At 38.3% G+C, this 18,309-nt stretch overlaps 1 protein-coding gene across 1 annotated transcript in view; it reads left to right on the forward strand.

Moving 5' to 3' along the window:
- snrnp200 (small nuclear ribonucleoprotein 200 (U5)) overlaps positions 1-18,051 on the forward strand; it is a 202,507-nt gene extending 184,456 nt beyond the window's left edge. The window contains exons 42-46 of the mRNA XM_035379748.1: positions 897-1,073; positions 1,357-1,517; positions 5,351-5,432; positions 15,427-15,519; positions 17,324-18,051. Coding sequence (XP_035235639.1) covers positions 897-1,073; positions 1,357-1,517; positions 5,351-5,432; positions 15,427-15,519; positions 17,324-17,473 — 663 coding nt within the window. The 3' untranslated portion in view covers positions 17,474-18,051. The remainder of the gene's footprint in view (positions 1-896; positions 1,074-1,356; positions 1,518-5,350; positions 5,433-15,426; positions 15,520-17,323) is intronic.
- The last annotated feature ends 258 nt before the right edge of the window (positions 18,052-18,309 follow it).

The raw sequence follows: 18,309 nt of genomic DNA on the forward strand, positions 1-18,309 counted from the left end.
CTTTTATCCAAAGCGCTTTACAATTGATGCCTCTCATTCGCCAGAGCAGTTAGGGGTTAGGGGTTAGGTGTCTTGCTCAAGGACACTTCGACATGCCCAGGGCGGGGTTTGAACCGGCAACCCTCCGATTGCTAGACAATCGGTCTTACCTCCTGAGCTATGTCGCCCCATAATAACAAGCTTGACTTGAATAACAAGCATCAAATATGTAATATAAGCAGCATGTAATCTGGTCTAAAATTAGTGGTATCACAAAATACATTTTTAAATGATTAGTTAAACCTGTTCTTAGTGAGTTTTGTCTGAACTCCATTTTATTATCTTTATTGTGATCATTACTGCCAACAGTGGTTGTGTTTCAAAACTGCAATATTGTCAGCCACTGGCCTTTTTTCTTTTGATAAATACATTTTTTTAACTGCTATTATGGCATACACTGTTTTCAGTGTAAAAAATATTTTAGTTATTCACCCACACACACACACTCACATATTCTTCATCTCAAAATGATTCAAAAGTGCAACTCAGAAGAATGTTTCTAGCACCTTGAATCCATGCTGTGAAGAATTCAGGCTGTTCTGGAGGTGAAAGGGGGTCCCACCTGGCTACTGGATAGGTGTTCCTTTCACATGTGTCTCTTGTGTAAACAAAACAAGACTAAAATGAGGGCTCAGAACACTCACTTTATACCTCAGCTGTGTTTGCTGGCTAGCAAGCAGCTTTCACTTGTCATTACCTATGTGCAAACTGAACGGATCCTGAATTCTTTTTGAAATATTGTACTGTACTTTTTTTTTTGAACTTGCCTTTTATTGTGATGGGTTGTTTGCACATGAAACATATTTGACTGATATGGAAGTCTTGTATTTAGAGTGTGAGACCTCTTCCCACTACAGGCTGTTCGTCTGATCCAGGCATGTGTGGATGTGCTGTCCAGCAATGGCTGGTTAAGCCCTGCACTAGCAGCCATGGAGCTGGCGCAGATGGTCACTCAGGCAATGTGGTCCAAGGATTCCTACCTCAAGCAACTGCCCCATTTTACCTCTGAGCATATCAAACGTTGTACTGACAAGGTAAGATCAAACAACTGCAACCTCAAGTCATTTGAGCATTTCTTAATTTTAAAGGCTGTTTTGTTTGGTAAAAATGGGAATCCCAGTTGGTAGCTACGGTCATACAGAAATACATTTACAAGAACATGGAAATTGCATCTGCTCTTTTGCCTGATATATGTGCCTGATGACATGAAATGTTTCTTTCAAGGTGATTGTATTTGCTGCCTTTATTTTGTTCAGTCTTGCCTAAGTGGGTTACAGTGTATATAATAATGCATGAAAATCGTGGTCTCACTTGCAGGGAGTGGAGAGCATTTTTGACATCATGGAAATGGAGGATGTGGAGCGCACTGGGCTCCTTCAGCTCACTGATGCACAGATGGCTGATGTAGCACGATTCTGCAACCGTTACCCCAATATTGAGTTGTCCTATGAGGTGGCTGAGAAGGAAAGCATTAAGAGGTGAGGAGGAAAAAACAGGTTTGCATAGAGGAAGGTTAAACCACAGTCACACTTGGAACTATAATCAGACTGTTCCTTAAGCTGAGATTAATAAAATTTTGAAGGAAGAAAATTGTGTTCTAAAGTGCTGAGTGATTTACGTTTTTTGAGTTTGGTTCCATTCAGTTTTGGGATTTTCAATTTAAATTTTTTAAAAAAGAAATATGAATGTACCATTAAATAATTACAATTTAATTTACTTATTATTATTTAATTATAATTACAATTCTTTTTTAATCTTCTTTATTGAAATGTTAACAAAATATTTATAGAACTTTCAATCTATTTTCAAAGGCTCCATTGTTGTGACTATATTACTGGAAATCACTTGCATAAATTATCAATTTGGTCTTTAAAAATATATATATTCCTTTTTGGTGTGTATATTTACTTGTTGACTTCGTAAGTTATGTTTCATAATAATGTAATTCATTTATTTCTTGATATATCTGTTTTTAATTGTGTAGCCATCCCTCTGGCAGCGCTGTGTGAATGCGCAACATGCTTGATCGGCAAGTAGGCAAGCCTCGCTGCTGAAAGCTATGCTAATTTGTTCATATTCAGGCATAGTGAAATTATAAGTGGCTGATTTCAGAGCCTGGGACTGTCTGAGAGGGCGGATTTTTTGTAGAGCCTATAATTCGTTGAAAGCCGTCGGGATGTGAAGGAAATTTAACCAAGTATATTCTAAAAAACGTACATACTATGGACATTAGCAGGGATGTCACATGAGCTTCAGTATATTTCTGTACCAAGTCGATAAAAAATTCAGAAAACATAACTACTAGTTTTTCTACAGTATCAGTGGTACAGAGTCAAAATTGGTACCGCACTCCTGTCTGACTGACAACAAGCAGGGGAAGATGGAAAGCTGAGACATCTGTGAACTCCTATCAACTGTAAATGAAATGGCGAACAGTAGCTTAGTTTCTCCTGCAGTGATAGCTTCTCCAAACATAAATATGCAGGACAACCAAAAATATCAGTTTAACCTTAAAGGAGTACCATGGTGATTTTCACACTTTCTCGGTTTTATGTGCTATTTGCACAAGAGGCATTGAAGAAACACAATGAGTAAAGTATTAAGTATGTCCGTTCTGTATTTTTGGAGAAATATGCGTCACAAATACAGTAACCACTCCCCTTTCCATGCCCCGTAAACCCATGGATAACTGGAGACCCATAGTTTGCGCCGCTGGCTTACAGGCAAGACAATGCAAATATTTGACTAACGTTAGGTTCACTTAAATTAGAGTGCCTTTTGAGGACTTAGATTATTTCTGGTTATATTCATTTAGCTAGCTCGCTAACGTTAGCTAGCTAGGTAGTTTGCTTTCATAAGGCAATGTTATCGATAACGTTAGCTAGCTAGTTTGCTTTTATGAGGACGTTATAGTTGTGCTTTTATCTTAACTTGGCTAGCTAGATAGCAAAAATTATAATTGGATATAAGTCAACGTCCTTACCTTAGCTCTATCTATCGATACTTGATATACTACTAAGCTAGCTAGCTTGTGAAAAGTCTCCCAAAAAGAGCGCGTATCATGGGGGTAGCTATGGTAACGGGGCACGGTCTGTCAATCATAGCTAACTGACAGTTCTCATTACCACGCCCAGACAGTTCGGGTGAACTTTTATAGTGGGAAATTTAGGCTTAGAAAAATACGTTTTAAAGTACATTGAAATGACTGAATAATAAAAAAATTATGCACATTTGTTTTGTTGTTGCCTAAAGACAACTGGGAAGTGTCACGTTCAACCACCATGTTACTGTAATAATCTCGAAGATTTTCATTAAAATAAATGTCTTTTAAGTCACTATCTATCGCTGCATTGGGTAACGCAATGGTGATTGAGCCTATTTTTATATTAATTTATACTATTATTATTATCATAATACATGATTTAAAAAACTTGGTGTCTGTGGTGACATTCCCGGGAAAAAATCACAAGCGGCACACAGTTAGTGACGCGTTTTTCATCACCCATCAGTGGTTGGTCCGCCAGAGAGGGTAGGCGGAACTAACGCAACAGGCTCGCTCTTCAACTCACTTGTGTGTGAGTGGCGTACTGTTTTTTCCGGTGTCTGCATGCATTACAATAACAGAGAAAGGGGGGGGGGGGAAGAGTTGGGGGAGTTATGGAACCCTAAAAAGTTTTTGTGTAACATGAGAGATCATATTATTTGTTGATGTAGATTTCGTATTACATTTAATGACAATGTAATTTTACTAAATTACATAGCTATTTGCACAGCTAACGCTGGCTACTGGACCATGTCAAGAAAGACAACATTAGTTTAGACAATGTTGCGCACAGTATCCATCTCTCATATCAGGTAACGTTGCCTTAGCTAGCTAGCTAATGTAATTAACACAATCTAATGTCGGCTAACAATTAGAAAAAAATGCTAGCTAACGCTACCGACCGGTACCGACCTCGCAAACCGTCTCTCGAATGCAATTCTACCTTGTTGCAACGTTGCAGTGTAGCTAACTTAAGGCCAGTTCAGATCAATGATTCGCAACGAGACTGGGTGCAACTTTCAAAATTCCAAGATGTCTGATTGTAAACGTTCTAAAACTGCACTTGACGATTTGACAAGGACGGTCTTTTAAAACCTCGGCAGGCAACGGCTCTGCTACTAGCCAGTTCACACCGCTGCAATTTTCTCTGCAACATTCTAAAACCGTTTCGCCTCGTTGCGGGTCTGATTTCTGAAGACGTCATGCAGGAGAAAACTAAATAAAAGAATACGGCAGTATGGATTAGCATTGTTATTATTTTATTACGCTTCCTCATATGTTCCTTCAGCCTTTATACCCTTTTTGATGAAATCTCCTTTGTTTTTGTTTTATTCTTCTTGTTCTGATTGCTAATTTAACACCCAGCTCAGCTTTATTCTCGAACAGTTTAGCTAGCAAAACCAGAAACACCAGGGGTAACATTTTGCAAGGCAGTTGTTTCAAAAATACCACACAACAATCATTCACGAGAAAGACAGCTTATTGTGCACGAGATGCATAATTGCACGAGCCACAGCGAATCCCGCAAATTCTTCTCTGCAGTGTAAAGATGTTCATACCGGGCAAAAGGTGGATAAAGAATGTTTGCAGAAATTGATCATCACTAATTCTACCCCAGGTTTGCTACGGCATTTTAACCCGGCTCGGCAGTGTAAAGACATCTTGAGTTAGCCTAATGTTAGACAACAAATGTGAGTATGTACATAACGTTACTTTTATAACAACCGTTTTTTATTCAGTAAATAGTAAGTGTTATAGTTGGCGTGCCAACTGACTGACGTCACACAGGCGACACTGGTTGGATCCGGTTGGATCTATGGGAAGTGAGGTCCAAAAGCACACCTGCAATTACCGCTTCTCGCCATTGGCACCGCCATAGAGAACAAAACTGAAATCTTTGAGATTGTCACTTAGGGTAGCTATTTTGGACAAAAATCTCGGAATTTCATTCTGCATTCACAAATGTTTTTTTTTAAACATTGTCATTCCACAAAGCAGCAGACTAAGTGGTTGCTTTTTAATGTTCCTAGTAGTCACTGGAAGAATAGCATTTTCCTTTCTACCTACCTTTGGAATGGAAATGTGAAACTTTGAAATTGGTGGCACTAACCTCTTGGGCTCTTAGTGTGGCTGAGGCTTTATGTATTCATTTGTTATAGTCCATGTAAGTCCTGTAACAGCTTATTGATTTTGGACTTGTTGACCCAGGTGAATCTGCTGTGCATGTGTGAATGTTTTTCTCTGATATTTTGAAATCTTTATCCATAGTGGTGGACCAGTTCTGGTACTGGTGCAGCTGGAGAGAGAAGAGGAGGTAACAGGACCTGTCATTGCTCCTCTGTTTCCACAGGTACTGCTGTAGCAAATTGAATCTACAATTAAAGGAATTAATTTGCATGTAAAATTTTAATGAAGGAATAATGATAAGCCAAATAACTGATGAACGGTATTACTGGGGGTACAAAAATAATTATGGAGTAGCCTATTCAAACCTTGGCTTTCATGTCATACTTTTCTGTGCAATTACATGGAACCAGGAAGTTCCCACCCTCTTGTCTTATTAGAGCCATTTTTGGCTTTGTAGCCTAACTGTAAAATAGGCAATAAAGTTGCAAGAAATATGGCAAAGAAGGAAGAGTTGGACTTAGATGTGCAAGGCCAAGTAATCATATTTTGGCAAGGTTTTTCTAGTCATACATTGCAAAGAAGCTTACGATTTCCTAGTGCAGTATTCAGTACACACTCAGAAGGGTCAAGCTGATGGGCAGTAATGTAATAGAAGACCAGGAAGATCAAGAGGAAGAAAAATATCTTGCGTTGTCTAGCAAAAGAAACGCATGAAACTGCAGCACAACTACAGGAAGAACCAGTTGCCCTGACTACAGTGAAAGGATGACTAAGATCTGCTGGTCTAAAAGGATATATCCTTCTTTGCTATATTTTTTGCTACTTTAGTGCCCATTTTACTTACACTACAGGCTAATAGTGTTAGCCTTCCTGTGGTTTTAAAAAACTTAAGGTTGGTAAGATTTCAGTCAATTTAACTACCCCTCCACCTCCCTCCCACCCCTCTATCTCTGAAGGAAGGAACCTTTTAGTTCCTGGTAAAGTAGTTCCTGGGACTGAAAGTTCCGGGTAATTTTGGTGGAAACGCGGCTAAGGAGAGAGAGAGAGCAGCAGACCTACTAAAAAGAAGCGAGTCCATGCCCCCCAGAAGTTCCTCGCAAAATATCAGGAGCAATGGCCGTGCCTCCGCCCCTCAAAACGTCCGTTTTGCACATTGTGCAATTATGATTTTGACATTAGCCACCAAGGAGCTTCAGGTAATAATTTAAGCCGCGTTTCCACCAAAATTACCCGGAACTTTCAGTCCCAGGAACTACTTTACCAGGAACTAAAAGGTTCCTTCAGCCAATGGTTGTCTGCGTTTCCACCGGGGTCTAAAGTCCCGCGAAGATTAGGCAAATTAGCCCACTGACGTATGAAAAAGCGACGTTGTCGTCGGTCCATCTGTCATATGATTTCTTCTGTAACCCCATACTACCACCGAAGTAGCCTACATTATTTTCTAATAACCGGGACAGCCCGGAGGGGTTTATTCCACTTATATACAACGGGTTACCAACAATGACTATATATGGTTACTTTTGTATTTATTGATTTTTATCGATTTAATCACATGGAATTGAAATATTCTTCTGCAGCCGTTTGGGCATATTTTACTGTTGTCAAGCAAAACTGTCGTTGGTAGTTGAACTTGGACCGTTATGCAACAAATAGGATATAACAGACCAATAGTCAGATTGTAACTGTTTTATATATCCTCTCAAACACATTCATTATGTTTTTATGCGAACATTCGCTTTCATGTCTTGACATCCGAAGCGACAGAATGCATTCACATTTCCAATATAACTGGCAACAACAGCAGAAAACATGCACACGTTGTAAACAATTTGCTGTTTGATTACTTTCTCATCGTCAATTCTATATAGGCTAATCGCAAAATGACAAGAATAGAACGAAAACTCGGACTTGCGTGAAAATTTAAATTAGTAGTGGTACAGCCACCGTTTGTTTTCCTTCGAAGTTACTGCTAGCCGAGCAGCGAAGTGTGCCCTCCAGATGCGAACCATGCACCATAAATTAGTCCATAGTCTTCCTGGTCTTTTTGTGGAATTGAAGAATGGCAGAGTAAAATTACGGCAGTCTGAAAAAGCTAAAGGTACGATTACTAGAATTAACCTGTTATTTTACCCTGACAAAAAGTGCGGAAGGTGATTTCCAGTTTGCTTTTACTGTATCACCAATGTGAATTACGCAGAACTACCGCATACCTCACATAACTGTATCAAACGTTTTGAGTCAATTACAACGGGCTAACAAAGAAAATCCGGAAGAAAATATTCAGCAACCGAATTAATCCGTTTGAATGTTTTAGTAGGCTACGTAATATGCTGTCCCAGCACGAATGCTTAGCATTTTATAAAACGAATACTAAAGCAAGAAAAGAACAGAAGAGCACACGTTATAATTCCAAGACGTTGGCAGGCTATAACCAAAAGTAGGCTACTGCGCCGCATAACATACAAGTTTGATTTGAAGTTATTATGAAAATAAATTGGTTTGCGCCTGCATATTTTCAGACATGGCGCCTGAAAATAGACACAAAAAAATGCTGCGAGTACTCGACCAATCAGAAATGTTCAGCGCTGCAAGCTCCACCCAAAAGGTTCCTGTACTTTCGGAAAGTACTACCCCCCGAGCAGGAACCTTTTGGGGGGTAAAACAAAGCCCCCGGAACTAAATTTAGACCCTAGTTCCTGCGGTGGAAAAGCACTGAGTTCCTCAAAAGGTTCCTAGTTCCGGGGTATAGTTCCTGTGGTGGAAACGCGGCTTTAGCTAAACCTCTAGTTACAAAGGCCTACATTCCTAGATAATTTTTCAATTGAATACTTTTTTTTCCATGAGGCCTATATGATGTGTGCCTATATAGGCTGATTCAATTATTTAATTATTAAATAAAAATGGAAATCATGAACAGAAACTTGGTTTTATTCATAATTGACAGTGTTTTACATCGCAACATAAGTTTCTTTAAATACTTGAAAATTAAAACGTATGTTACAATATACAAAATAAATCATTTCAATTTTTATTAAATAATTGAATGCAATTCACTTAACTGATGGTTATCAGTTTGTATAAGCGCACACATCATATAATGAAATATTAATCATGAAAAAATTGTTTTAAGCAGGTGTACTCAAACTTTTGACTTGCAAGTGTATCGTAATATAGCCCAGTGCAGTGCAAGTGATATTTTAGAATCAGGTCAAATTATACAATTTTCCTTGATCACTTCAACAGTCAAAACTATAATTATGAAGAAAGGCTTGTGTGTGCATGTGCGTGCAAAGCTAGGTGCGAAAGCATGTGAACTAAGCGTTACACTGACTATTGTGGTACTCAAAATATTTTCCTAAGGTTGGCAGGTCTGCAAAAGTTATGTCTAGTATTGTTTTTAAGTAAAACATCTTTTTGTGTTATTGCAGGTAGAAAAAGTTTGTACTTTAGTTTGTTATTCAATAAATATATTAATTTACTGAATTCTTCTCTACCTAAAGCTTTTATTCATTCATTCATTTGTTTATTTATTTTAAAACCAAAGCTGGCCTAATACTTCTGGCCTATACTGTAAATTAGAGCTGCATGATATGATCAAAATTTGCGATGTGTCATTAACATGTTGGCCAATATGAAATGCGATGACAGACATAAGTGTATCATTTTGATGTGCCTTAAATGCAGTCCCTGAAAATGAAATGTTTTTTTTTTTTTTTTTTTACATAACATAATGACGAGATCTGACCATTCAGTCCAACAATGCTTGCCATTTTCCTGACTAAACTGTACCTTGGGCTCTGATTACCTACAGACTAGATAGTATCTAACACCATATTAAGCCTAGTCTTGAAAGTACCCAGGGATTCTGCCTCTACTACGTGACCTGGCTGGCTATTTGATTACTCTCTGCATGAAAAAATTCTTCCTAATGTCTGTATGGAATTTACCTTTCGCTAATTTCCATTTATGTCCCCTCGTTCTATCAATCAATCAATCAAATTTTATTTATATAGCGTATTTTACAACAGTTGTCACAATACGCTTTACAGACAACCCTAGCCTAAACCCCCACAGGAGCAAGCCTAAGGCAACAGTGGCCAGGAAAAACTCTCTGTGGCAGATGGGGAGAAACCTTGGAAGGAACCAGGCTCAAGGGGGAAACCCATCCTCCTCTGGTCAGCTCAGGGTGCCGACTGGTGACCAGCATGTCAGCCAGTTTATGCACAAGATATGATATGTGATGTGGCTCAGATGATGGGTGGGGCTGGGTGGCGGTGATGGGGAACAGCAGGTGGCGGCAGATGTGGGCAGGGTGGAGGCAATGACGAAGGAGGAGCTGGACGGCAGAGGTGGGGGAGACCAGACGACTCTCAAAGCACTCTCGAGGGTTGGGGCAAGAGCCCCACCGGCAGCATGGGGAAGAGGGTGGAAACGGCAATTAGGGAATTTGCAATATAGCAGACAGTGAGTAAAGTGCCAGTGGTATGTATTGGGGGGACCCCGCCAGGAGTAGAATATGGCTGCATATCTACTAGGACAGGGATGGAGAGCCCATGCAGTCATGAGGGGTAGACAACCATACCCGCCTATCAAGAGCCAGCCCATGTAAAGTCGGGTCACAGCTGATTGACACGTGACAGTAAGGAAAGGATTGCCACCTACAAAGCTCTATGACTACAGGCTTCTCGCACCCTGTCTCCAGACTACAACTGATTGTAAGCCTGAGCACAGAGGTGCGTTTTTAATCTAGATTTAAATATTGAGACTGTGTCTGACTCCTTTATAAATTTTCTACTAACAGAACTCAACCTGAAGAATCTCTTGTAGTTCACTTTGTTGATCCCCTTCATGAATTTAAAAGCCTCAATTAAATCACCCGAGTCTCCTTTTACTAAGCTTGAGCATTAAGCATCTTAAGTCTTTCCTCATAGCTTTTATCTTTTATACCGGGAATCAATTTGGTTGCTCTTCTTTGAACCTTTTCCAGAGCCTCTCTATCTTTCTTGTAGTACAGTCCCCAGAACTGCACACAATACGTGTGGTCTAACAAATGTACTATATGAGATAAGTATAACTTCCTTGGACTTATACTCAATACATTTGGCTATATATCCCAGCATCCTGTTGGCCTTTTTACTGCTGCAGCACAGTGCCTAGAACCTGGAAGGCATTGATCAACCATTACTCCCAAATCTTTTTCAAACTGAGCACATTCCAATTTTGTTCCTCCCATAAAGTAATCCTGCCTAATGTTTTTATTTTGTCACATGCAGAACTTTACATTTAGCTATATCAAATTTAATTTGCCTGGTTTCCCTGCCCACTTTTGGATTTTATTAAAAGCTTCTTGGATTACTTTAGTAGATTGCAAACTATTATCTCTCCCAGTTTTGTATCATCTGTAAATTTGACTAATGTACTTTCTATGTCCCCGTCAGGGTCATTGATATATATGAGGAAGAGCAGTGATCCCAGCACTGATCTTTTTGGGACTCCATTTCCAAAAGTTCCCTGCTCAAATAATAGCCCTCCCACTGCTACCCTGTAGCCAGTATGGTCCCCTTTCTCATATATTGGTGTTCTGTTACCTTGTTTCCAGTCCTCAGGTATTTCTCTAGTTTCTAAGGATTGTCTAAAAATACCTACCAGTGGTTTAATGATGATTTCATTGAGTACCCTTGGGTATATGCCATCGGGGCCTGCTACCTTATTTATGTTTAGTTTAACCCCTTAGGCACATGCCAAATCTGGCCAATCCTTGCCCATTTAGGGGGTACCCCATTTAAAGCTTTACAACTCTGGATGTGAACACCACAGAGACTTGGCATAAATGAAGCAAGAGATTTGTACCATTTACAATATTAAGTGCCACAAATGCAATTGTCTAGGAAAAAAATCAAAATTTGCTCTCTTTTAGTTTGCAATGATATACCGAGAGATTGCATATATACAGCAGATTAAACTATACATGTCCTGGATCAAAAACTTCTGGACCACAAGTTCATAAAATCTAAGGGTGAATATGTAGAACTACTAAAGGTCTATGAAGCAAAAACTAAGAAGTGTACCCAGTGTCTCCAAATCTACCCAAAATGTCTAAATTGTGCATTGCTGTAAATCACAACATATTCACCATATTCACGTATTTCACTACAAATCAACTGTTTTGACTCGAGAACACACCGTTGCATCATTTTCAAGTGGGAATTACAAGCTTTCAGTCAGTACAGAGGTCTAAAATAGCTAGGGGTCCAGAAACATATCCAAAATCCCTCCAGAAATGAATAAAATGCATTTTGTCCAATGTAAAGCATATAAACGAGCCCCTTATGAAGGTTTAAGATTAAACATTGATATCAGATTTTAAAATGCAAAAATATTGTCACAGTACCTAAATGTGTAAATTAACTCTTGTATGTATTTCTATAATCTGTACTCTCATATGTTTTCTTATATGGGGATGGGACGACATGAAAACAATTTTCAACCATCCACCACATTTTGGCAGTGGTCCAACTCATGTCATCACTGTTGCATGCATCACAAAAACTACTAAACTATCAATGAACACTTACATTACAGTGTTAAATATCCTCATGAAATACCACTAACCTATTTAAAAGATACTCAATTTCAAATATAACGTATATAACCTAAATATTTTGAGCAGTAATACTTATTTACCCCCTAAATACTAGGGGCGACATAGCTCAGGAGGTAAGACCGATTGTCTGGCAGTCGGAGGGTTGCCGGTTCAAACCCCGCCCTGGGCGTGTCGAAGTGTCCTTGAGCAAGACACCTAACCCCTAACTGCTCTGGCGAATGAGAGGCATCAATTGTAAAGCGCTTTGGATAAAAGCGCTATATAAATGCAGTCCATTTACCATTTACCATTTACTTACATAGCAATGATGAAATTTTATCTGTGTTCAGTAGATAGAGACAGTAAATCAATAATACAGTTCTATCCGCTTCTGTGTTACTCCAGAAACTGTCAGCTAGGTCTATCAGCAAACATGGCTTAGCTATGCCCAGAAGTCCTCAATAATAATAGTATTTTCCAAGAAATTACATTGTCGCTCTGGTCGTTCATTTAACACGTACCCCCTCCCTGCAGTCCCCTCCCTGCAGTCTCATCTACAACTACACCCCCCACCCATGACATAATGGACAATATTATTTATCCTAGCATTCATAAGCATATTCTTTCACCACTAAAAAATCGTATTCCATCATAGCAACAAGATATACCGACAATAGCCCTAAGATATGCCAATACAGCAGTGAAAACGCTCCTCACTGAATAACGAAATAAACGAGAAAAAGTTTTTTTAAATGATGCCATGTCATTCTACAGTCAAAATCTGGGACTAAATATTGAATAAATATACAACCTTACCGTTGGTTTTATGCGTAGAGATGTCCCTTTTGAGACTGAATGGTCATATATTGTCTTGGTCAATACGTTTGTGAAATATAGGCTACGTGCATTTGTCATGCCTGGGTACCTTCCAAAATAGCTGTGCGTAATACCACACGTGTTGTTTACGGCATTGTCACCTTTTTTAGTACAGTCTGGCTTGATTGACAATTCATTTATTCAGCTTTCTAACGATGTATAACATGTCTAATTTTGCTTTTGGAATAGCGTTTTTTAGGTCAGCATAACCGAACATTTTCTTATCACATTCACTTACGCATTCACTCTATGGTAGCAGTAAAAGACGTTGAACCTAACGATACGAGGTTAAACGGTTTATCGTAATTTCTTGGAAAATACTATTATAATTCAGGACTTCTGGGCATAGCTAAGCCGTATGTTTGCTGATATACCTAGATGACTTTGTTTTCTGGAGCAAAACAGAAGTGAATAGAACAGTATCATTGATATACTGCCTCTGTCTCCATCTACTGAACATAGATTTCATCATTGCTATGCAAGTATTACTGCTCAAAATACTTCGGTTATGTACGTTATTTTTGAAATTGAGTGTCTTTAAATAGGTTAGTGGTATTATATAATGTGAATATTTCACAATGTAATGTAAGCATTAGTTAATAGTGTAATAATAGTGTTTTTGTGAAGCATGCAACAGTGATGACGTGAGAGTTGGAACAAAACGTGGTGGATCGTTGAAAATTGTTTTCACGTCGCCCTATCCCCATACAAGAAAACATACGAGAGTACAGAGAAAATACAGAGAAATACATACTAGAGTTAATTATTACACATTTAGGTACTGTACCGCATTGTGTGACAATATTTTTGCATTATTTTTTAACCTGATAGCAATGTTCCATTTTAAAACTTAAGGGGCTCGTTTATATGCTTTATAATGGACAAAAAGCATTTTATTTATTTTGGGAGAGATTTTGGATATGGTTCTGGACCCCTAGATATTTTAGACCACTGTACTGAAGGAAAGCTTGTAATTCCCACTTGAAAATGATGCAACAGTGAGTTTCTTGAGACAAAACAGTTGATTTGCAGTGAAATACGTGAATAATGTTGATTTACAGCAATGCATAATTTAGACATTTTGGATAGATTTGGAGACACAGCTTAGTTTTTGCTTCATAAATCTATAGTAGTTCTACATATCCACCCTTAGATTTTATGAACTTGTGGTCAAGAAGGTTTTGATCCAGAACATGTATAGTTTAACCTGCTGTATATATGCAATCTCTCGGTATTTTACTGCAAACTAAAAAAGTGCAAATTCATTGTTGATTCTTTGTCTGGACAATTGCATTTGTGTCACTTTATTTCTTCCAAAATTATGAATATAAACTAATCTGCATTAGTATTGTAAATTGTACAAATGTCCTGCTTCATTTAAGCCATTTTTCAAGTCTCTGTGGTGTTCACATCTGGAGCTTTAAATGGGGTACCCCCTAAATGGGCAAGGATTGGCAAGATTTGGCATGTGCGCTAAGGGGTTAAATTTAATGCAAGATAGGCATAACATGTTAGGCCTACAAATTTACTACTATCATTACTATGAAATCGTACTATCATATCATCATTTATAAGTTTCAAACATTGAATTAAAAACATAATCTGGCTAAAAATGTCTTGTATCCCTTTTTCTTTGAAAGAGAGACTTCTGTGTCATGGTTAATATGCTGATTATGATCTGATTATAAGCCTATGCATATAATAGCTTAAAAACCACGACACAACTCAGTCATGTTCATTGTTTGTGTTCGTGAACGGCCGAATGGTGCTTCGCTTTAAATGTTGCTGCCGTAAGGAATTGTGGGACGGCATTATCTCCTTTCCTTACGTAAAGGACGGTCCAGTGTGCCCTATGCTAAAGGAGATAAGATAGGAAGCATTGAAGCACCTTTCCTTAGCATTTAGAGAATTCGAACAGCTCTTATCATGGCTGTCACTTAGATATTTCCGGGTCATTTCACTCAGTTAGGAACCTTCCTAAGCAAAAAAGATTATTCGGACACAGCCTAACTTTCCTTCCACACAGAACCAAGATGGTGTCCACTAATTTTTTACAACATCCTTTGCTTGTGTATTAGTGTTCTGCAATTGGCTACTTTGATCAGACTTTGTAATGAACAAATGCTGGTAAATGTCCAATGGGGAGAGTTGTTGATTGTGGTGCTGGAGCATTTGTAATTATGTAATCCGCATGAAAAAGAAGGAAGAAATGCAAAATCCTCTCAGTTTTGGGCTTTATATGTATGAAGTTGTGAATTCTGTTTGTTTACATGAAGTCAGAAGGTACAGGAGCTAATGTTCTTAAGGGCTGAGAGTCTGTGGTCATTGTGGTTATTTCTGTAGGAAATCCTGAAACCTTTCTCAGTGCTGAATTAGGTATATGGGGTATTTCGCCCCACCAAGCCATGACTTGCCCAGTTTTTATTTATTTTATTTATATAAGATTTTAATAATCTCCTGGCCTGTGCCCTCTTGAAGATGAAAATATACAACACAAGAAAAAAGCAAGAAACACATCTAATGGCTTCCATCACTTTTGGAAATATTACTTTGTGTTGCTTGTATGTGTGCTGTTAAATTGTTCAACTCATTAGCACTAATGTTTAGATATCATCTAAGCTAATCTAATCATCTTTTATTTGCATTTACTGCTGATGGTGTGATGAAATATTCTGTGATGACATGCAGTCGCATTACAATGTGTTTTGGTCATGCTTGGTGTTGTACAGCTTTGATTTGTATGCATGTTTTGGGACAGAAACGTGAGGAAGGCTGGTGGGTGGTGATTGGAGACCCCAAATCCAATAGCCTGATTTCCATTAAGAGATTGACACTGCAGCAGAAAGCAAAGGTAAGTCTGTCTGCTTGAGATTAGAACAGTAATACTGCATACCAGTGTTTGTGTAAAGAAAATGTATTTTTCTTTTTTCTTTTTTTTTTTAAGTAGTAAAATTATTTGAGTTCACAATATAATATCTGGGACTTTCCTTACAGTAACTGTTATGTGTATTACCGCTTCTAGTGAACAACTATACCGTAACTACAGAATACATGAATAGAAAAATGGTTTTAAGTTTGGTGTGTACATTACTGGGAGGAGACTGATTCAGCAGGTCTGTTTCTTCAAATGTTCTGGGAAAGAAAATGTGACCAATTAAAAACTATTGTGTGGTCTTCTATAGTATTCTCTGAAAAAATTAGGCTTGTATATGGGCCATCTGAATTCATGAAGAATAGTTAATGCATTCAACTTTACATTTTGTAGTCAAATAAATAGCACATTGCAACATACAATTTTAGAACTGTTGATAATATTCATGAACACTTAAGGCTTTTTTATACTTCTGCGTAGTCTGCATAGTTTGCGTTGTGTGCGGCACTCGCAGATCATTTATACTTGTGCGGCATGTTGCACAGGTTACGCAGGCCACGTAATTAGATTTTGTTACTGACCGTTCTAGTTCTAAAGAAAATACCTTCATTCATATTTTCAAACCTACTAAATACTGCACCAATGACCACAAAAATGCTCAGCTAGATGTAACTTGTTGCAATGAAGACATTCACCTGTGAATCAACTGTTATAACCTGTTAGCCAGAGCTGCAGGGCCAGCCAAAGGTTTTTGGGGGCCCTAAACAAAAAGTCTATATGGAGCCCTCTGTTTCAGTCGAAAACCACCCCCCAAGCCAGAAAGATTTGGCACCAATAGAAATATAATGAAAATTAATAAAATTAATGAAAAAGCCATTGTCTTAGGGAACACAATTATTTATTTAAAAAAAATATATTTATATATCTTGGAGGGAGGGGGCCCCGAACCAATCACGGGGCCCTAAACAAATGTTTACTTTGTTTATTGGGTCGGGCCAGCCCTGCAGAGCCTTATGCCAGTGACATCATGTCAGCAGTCAACCAATCATCATCTTATGGTGTATACGGGCACTGGTTGCTAACTACGCGAGGTACACGGCCTTAACGCAGCCGTGGTCTGCAACCATGCAACCAACATTCCGCACAACCTCTACGCAGACTTATGTAATTCTCTGTTCTCCCCCTCCCTGACCTTAACTTATGTAAACCATTTTGCTTTACTTAGACTAGTAATACCGAACACCACTTAATGCAAAGAAAATGTGAACACATTAATGCAAATCAGAAACTGTTCCTTCATCCTTTCTGTCTGACTTTCAAATTCAGACAGAAATTCCTAAATGCATTGCTCCATTGTATTTGTAAGGCCTGAAGTTTTTGAGCATGAATAACTAAAAGTCAGCAGTTTTGAACAAGAACCCAACTAGGTTCTTAATTTACCATTCTCTGCATTTTGGGTTCATAGGGTTTCCCCCCTGAAGCCATGTAGCTATAGCTATATAGTCTATATTGAAACAATAATGACCATATACATCAGGAAAGCATTCATTTGTCATATATTTCATATAATTTGTCAATAGATACATTTTGGTTTGATTGTAGTTATTTGTGAACTGGGCTGTAGTTGAATCACAAACCACACATTCTCTCTGAAGTTAGCAATTCTAATCCTACCCCATTTTTAGTTTTTTGCTGTTTTCAATTTGCCTTGTACATTTACTTTTTAAAATAAAAAATGGGCCCTTTTTTAATTGGCAGTGTGGTTTTCCCTTTCCCACTCCAGGTTAAGTTGGACTTTGTGGCACCAGCACAAGGCATTCACAATTACACACTGTACTTCATGAGTGATGCATACATGGGGTGTGACCAGGAGTACAAGTTCAGCGTGGATGTGAAGGAAGCTGACAGCGAGGGAGACAGCGACTCCGACTGAGCTGGGAGGAGTCTAAAATTGGGTGGGGTTGGGGTCTCCTAAAAACCTTGAACTTTAAGGTGGGGGTCACTTTTCACTCTTACTCATCCTTCATACCAATCAACATAATTTTATGATGTCTTATCTGTTCCACTTCTCAATTTAAGAGACAAAACAATGTAGATCTCCTTGCAGTAAAGGTTGCAATCTGCGCTTTATCCATTTTTTGTAAGAATATTGGCTTTAAGCAAATGTTCCTGTGATTTTCTCACAATTGTATTTCAAGCTCTGCAGTACAGTTCCGGCAGGTAAAGTAAATTCTGGATAAAACTGCTGGACTCTTAATGTGATTGACAAAAAAATTAAGTTAACCAGCTGTTTTTTTGTAATTTGTTTTTCTCTAGATAACCTTGTCATGGCTTTTGTGTAGACTTCATTAGGTGGGAATATTTTTCAACAATATTGTCTTTGTGTTTTCAAGGTATAATTGGTAATGTTTTGCTTAAGAAATTTGAAATTTTGTTTTTAGAAACATTAATTTTGAAGTAGATGGTAAAATTGCTCTGTTAATGTCAGCTTTAATAAAGATTTGAAATGCACGTCAAATGTCTTCACAATAATTTTGCTGCAATATGCATTTTATTAACTGGGTACTATGACAATTCATGACACTGCTGGACAAAGGTGAGACTTTACTAAAAAAGTAATGAAATTAATTATGTGGTCTAATACAGCCAACCTCAATGGTGTCTAGGTGTGCACCAAATTAAAAGTTGTAGTCCATTCATAGTAGTCCCTGACGAAATCGCAGGGGGGAGGGACTATGGATTGGTCTCTGAGTTTGTTCGCTGATCACA

Source organism: Anguilla anguilla, chromosome 10 (assembly GCF_013347855.1).
Source record: "Anguilla anguilla isolate fAngAng1 chromosome 10, fAngAng1.pri, whole genome shotgun sequence".
In the NCBI taxonomy this organism is placed as follows: domain Eukaryota; kingdom Metazoa; phylum Chordata; class Actinopteri; order Anguilliformes; family Anguillidae; genus Anguilla; species Anguilla anguilla.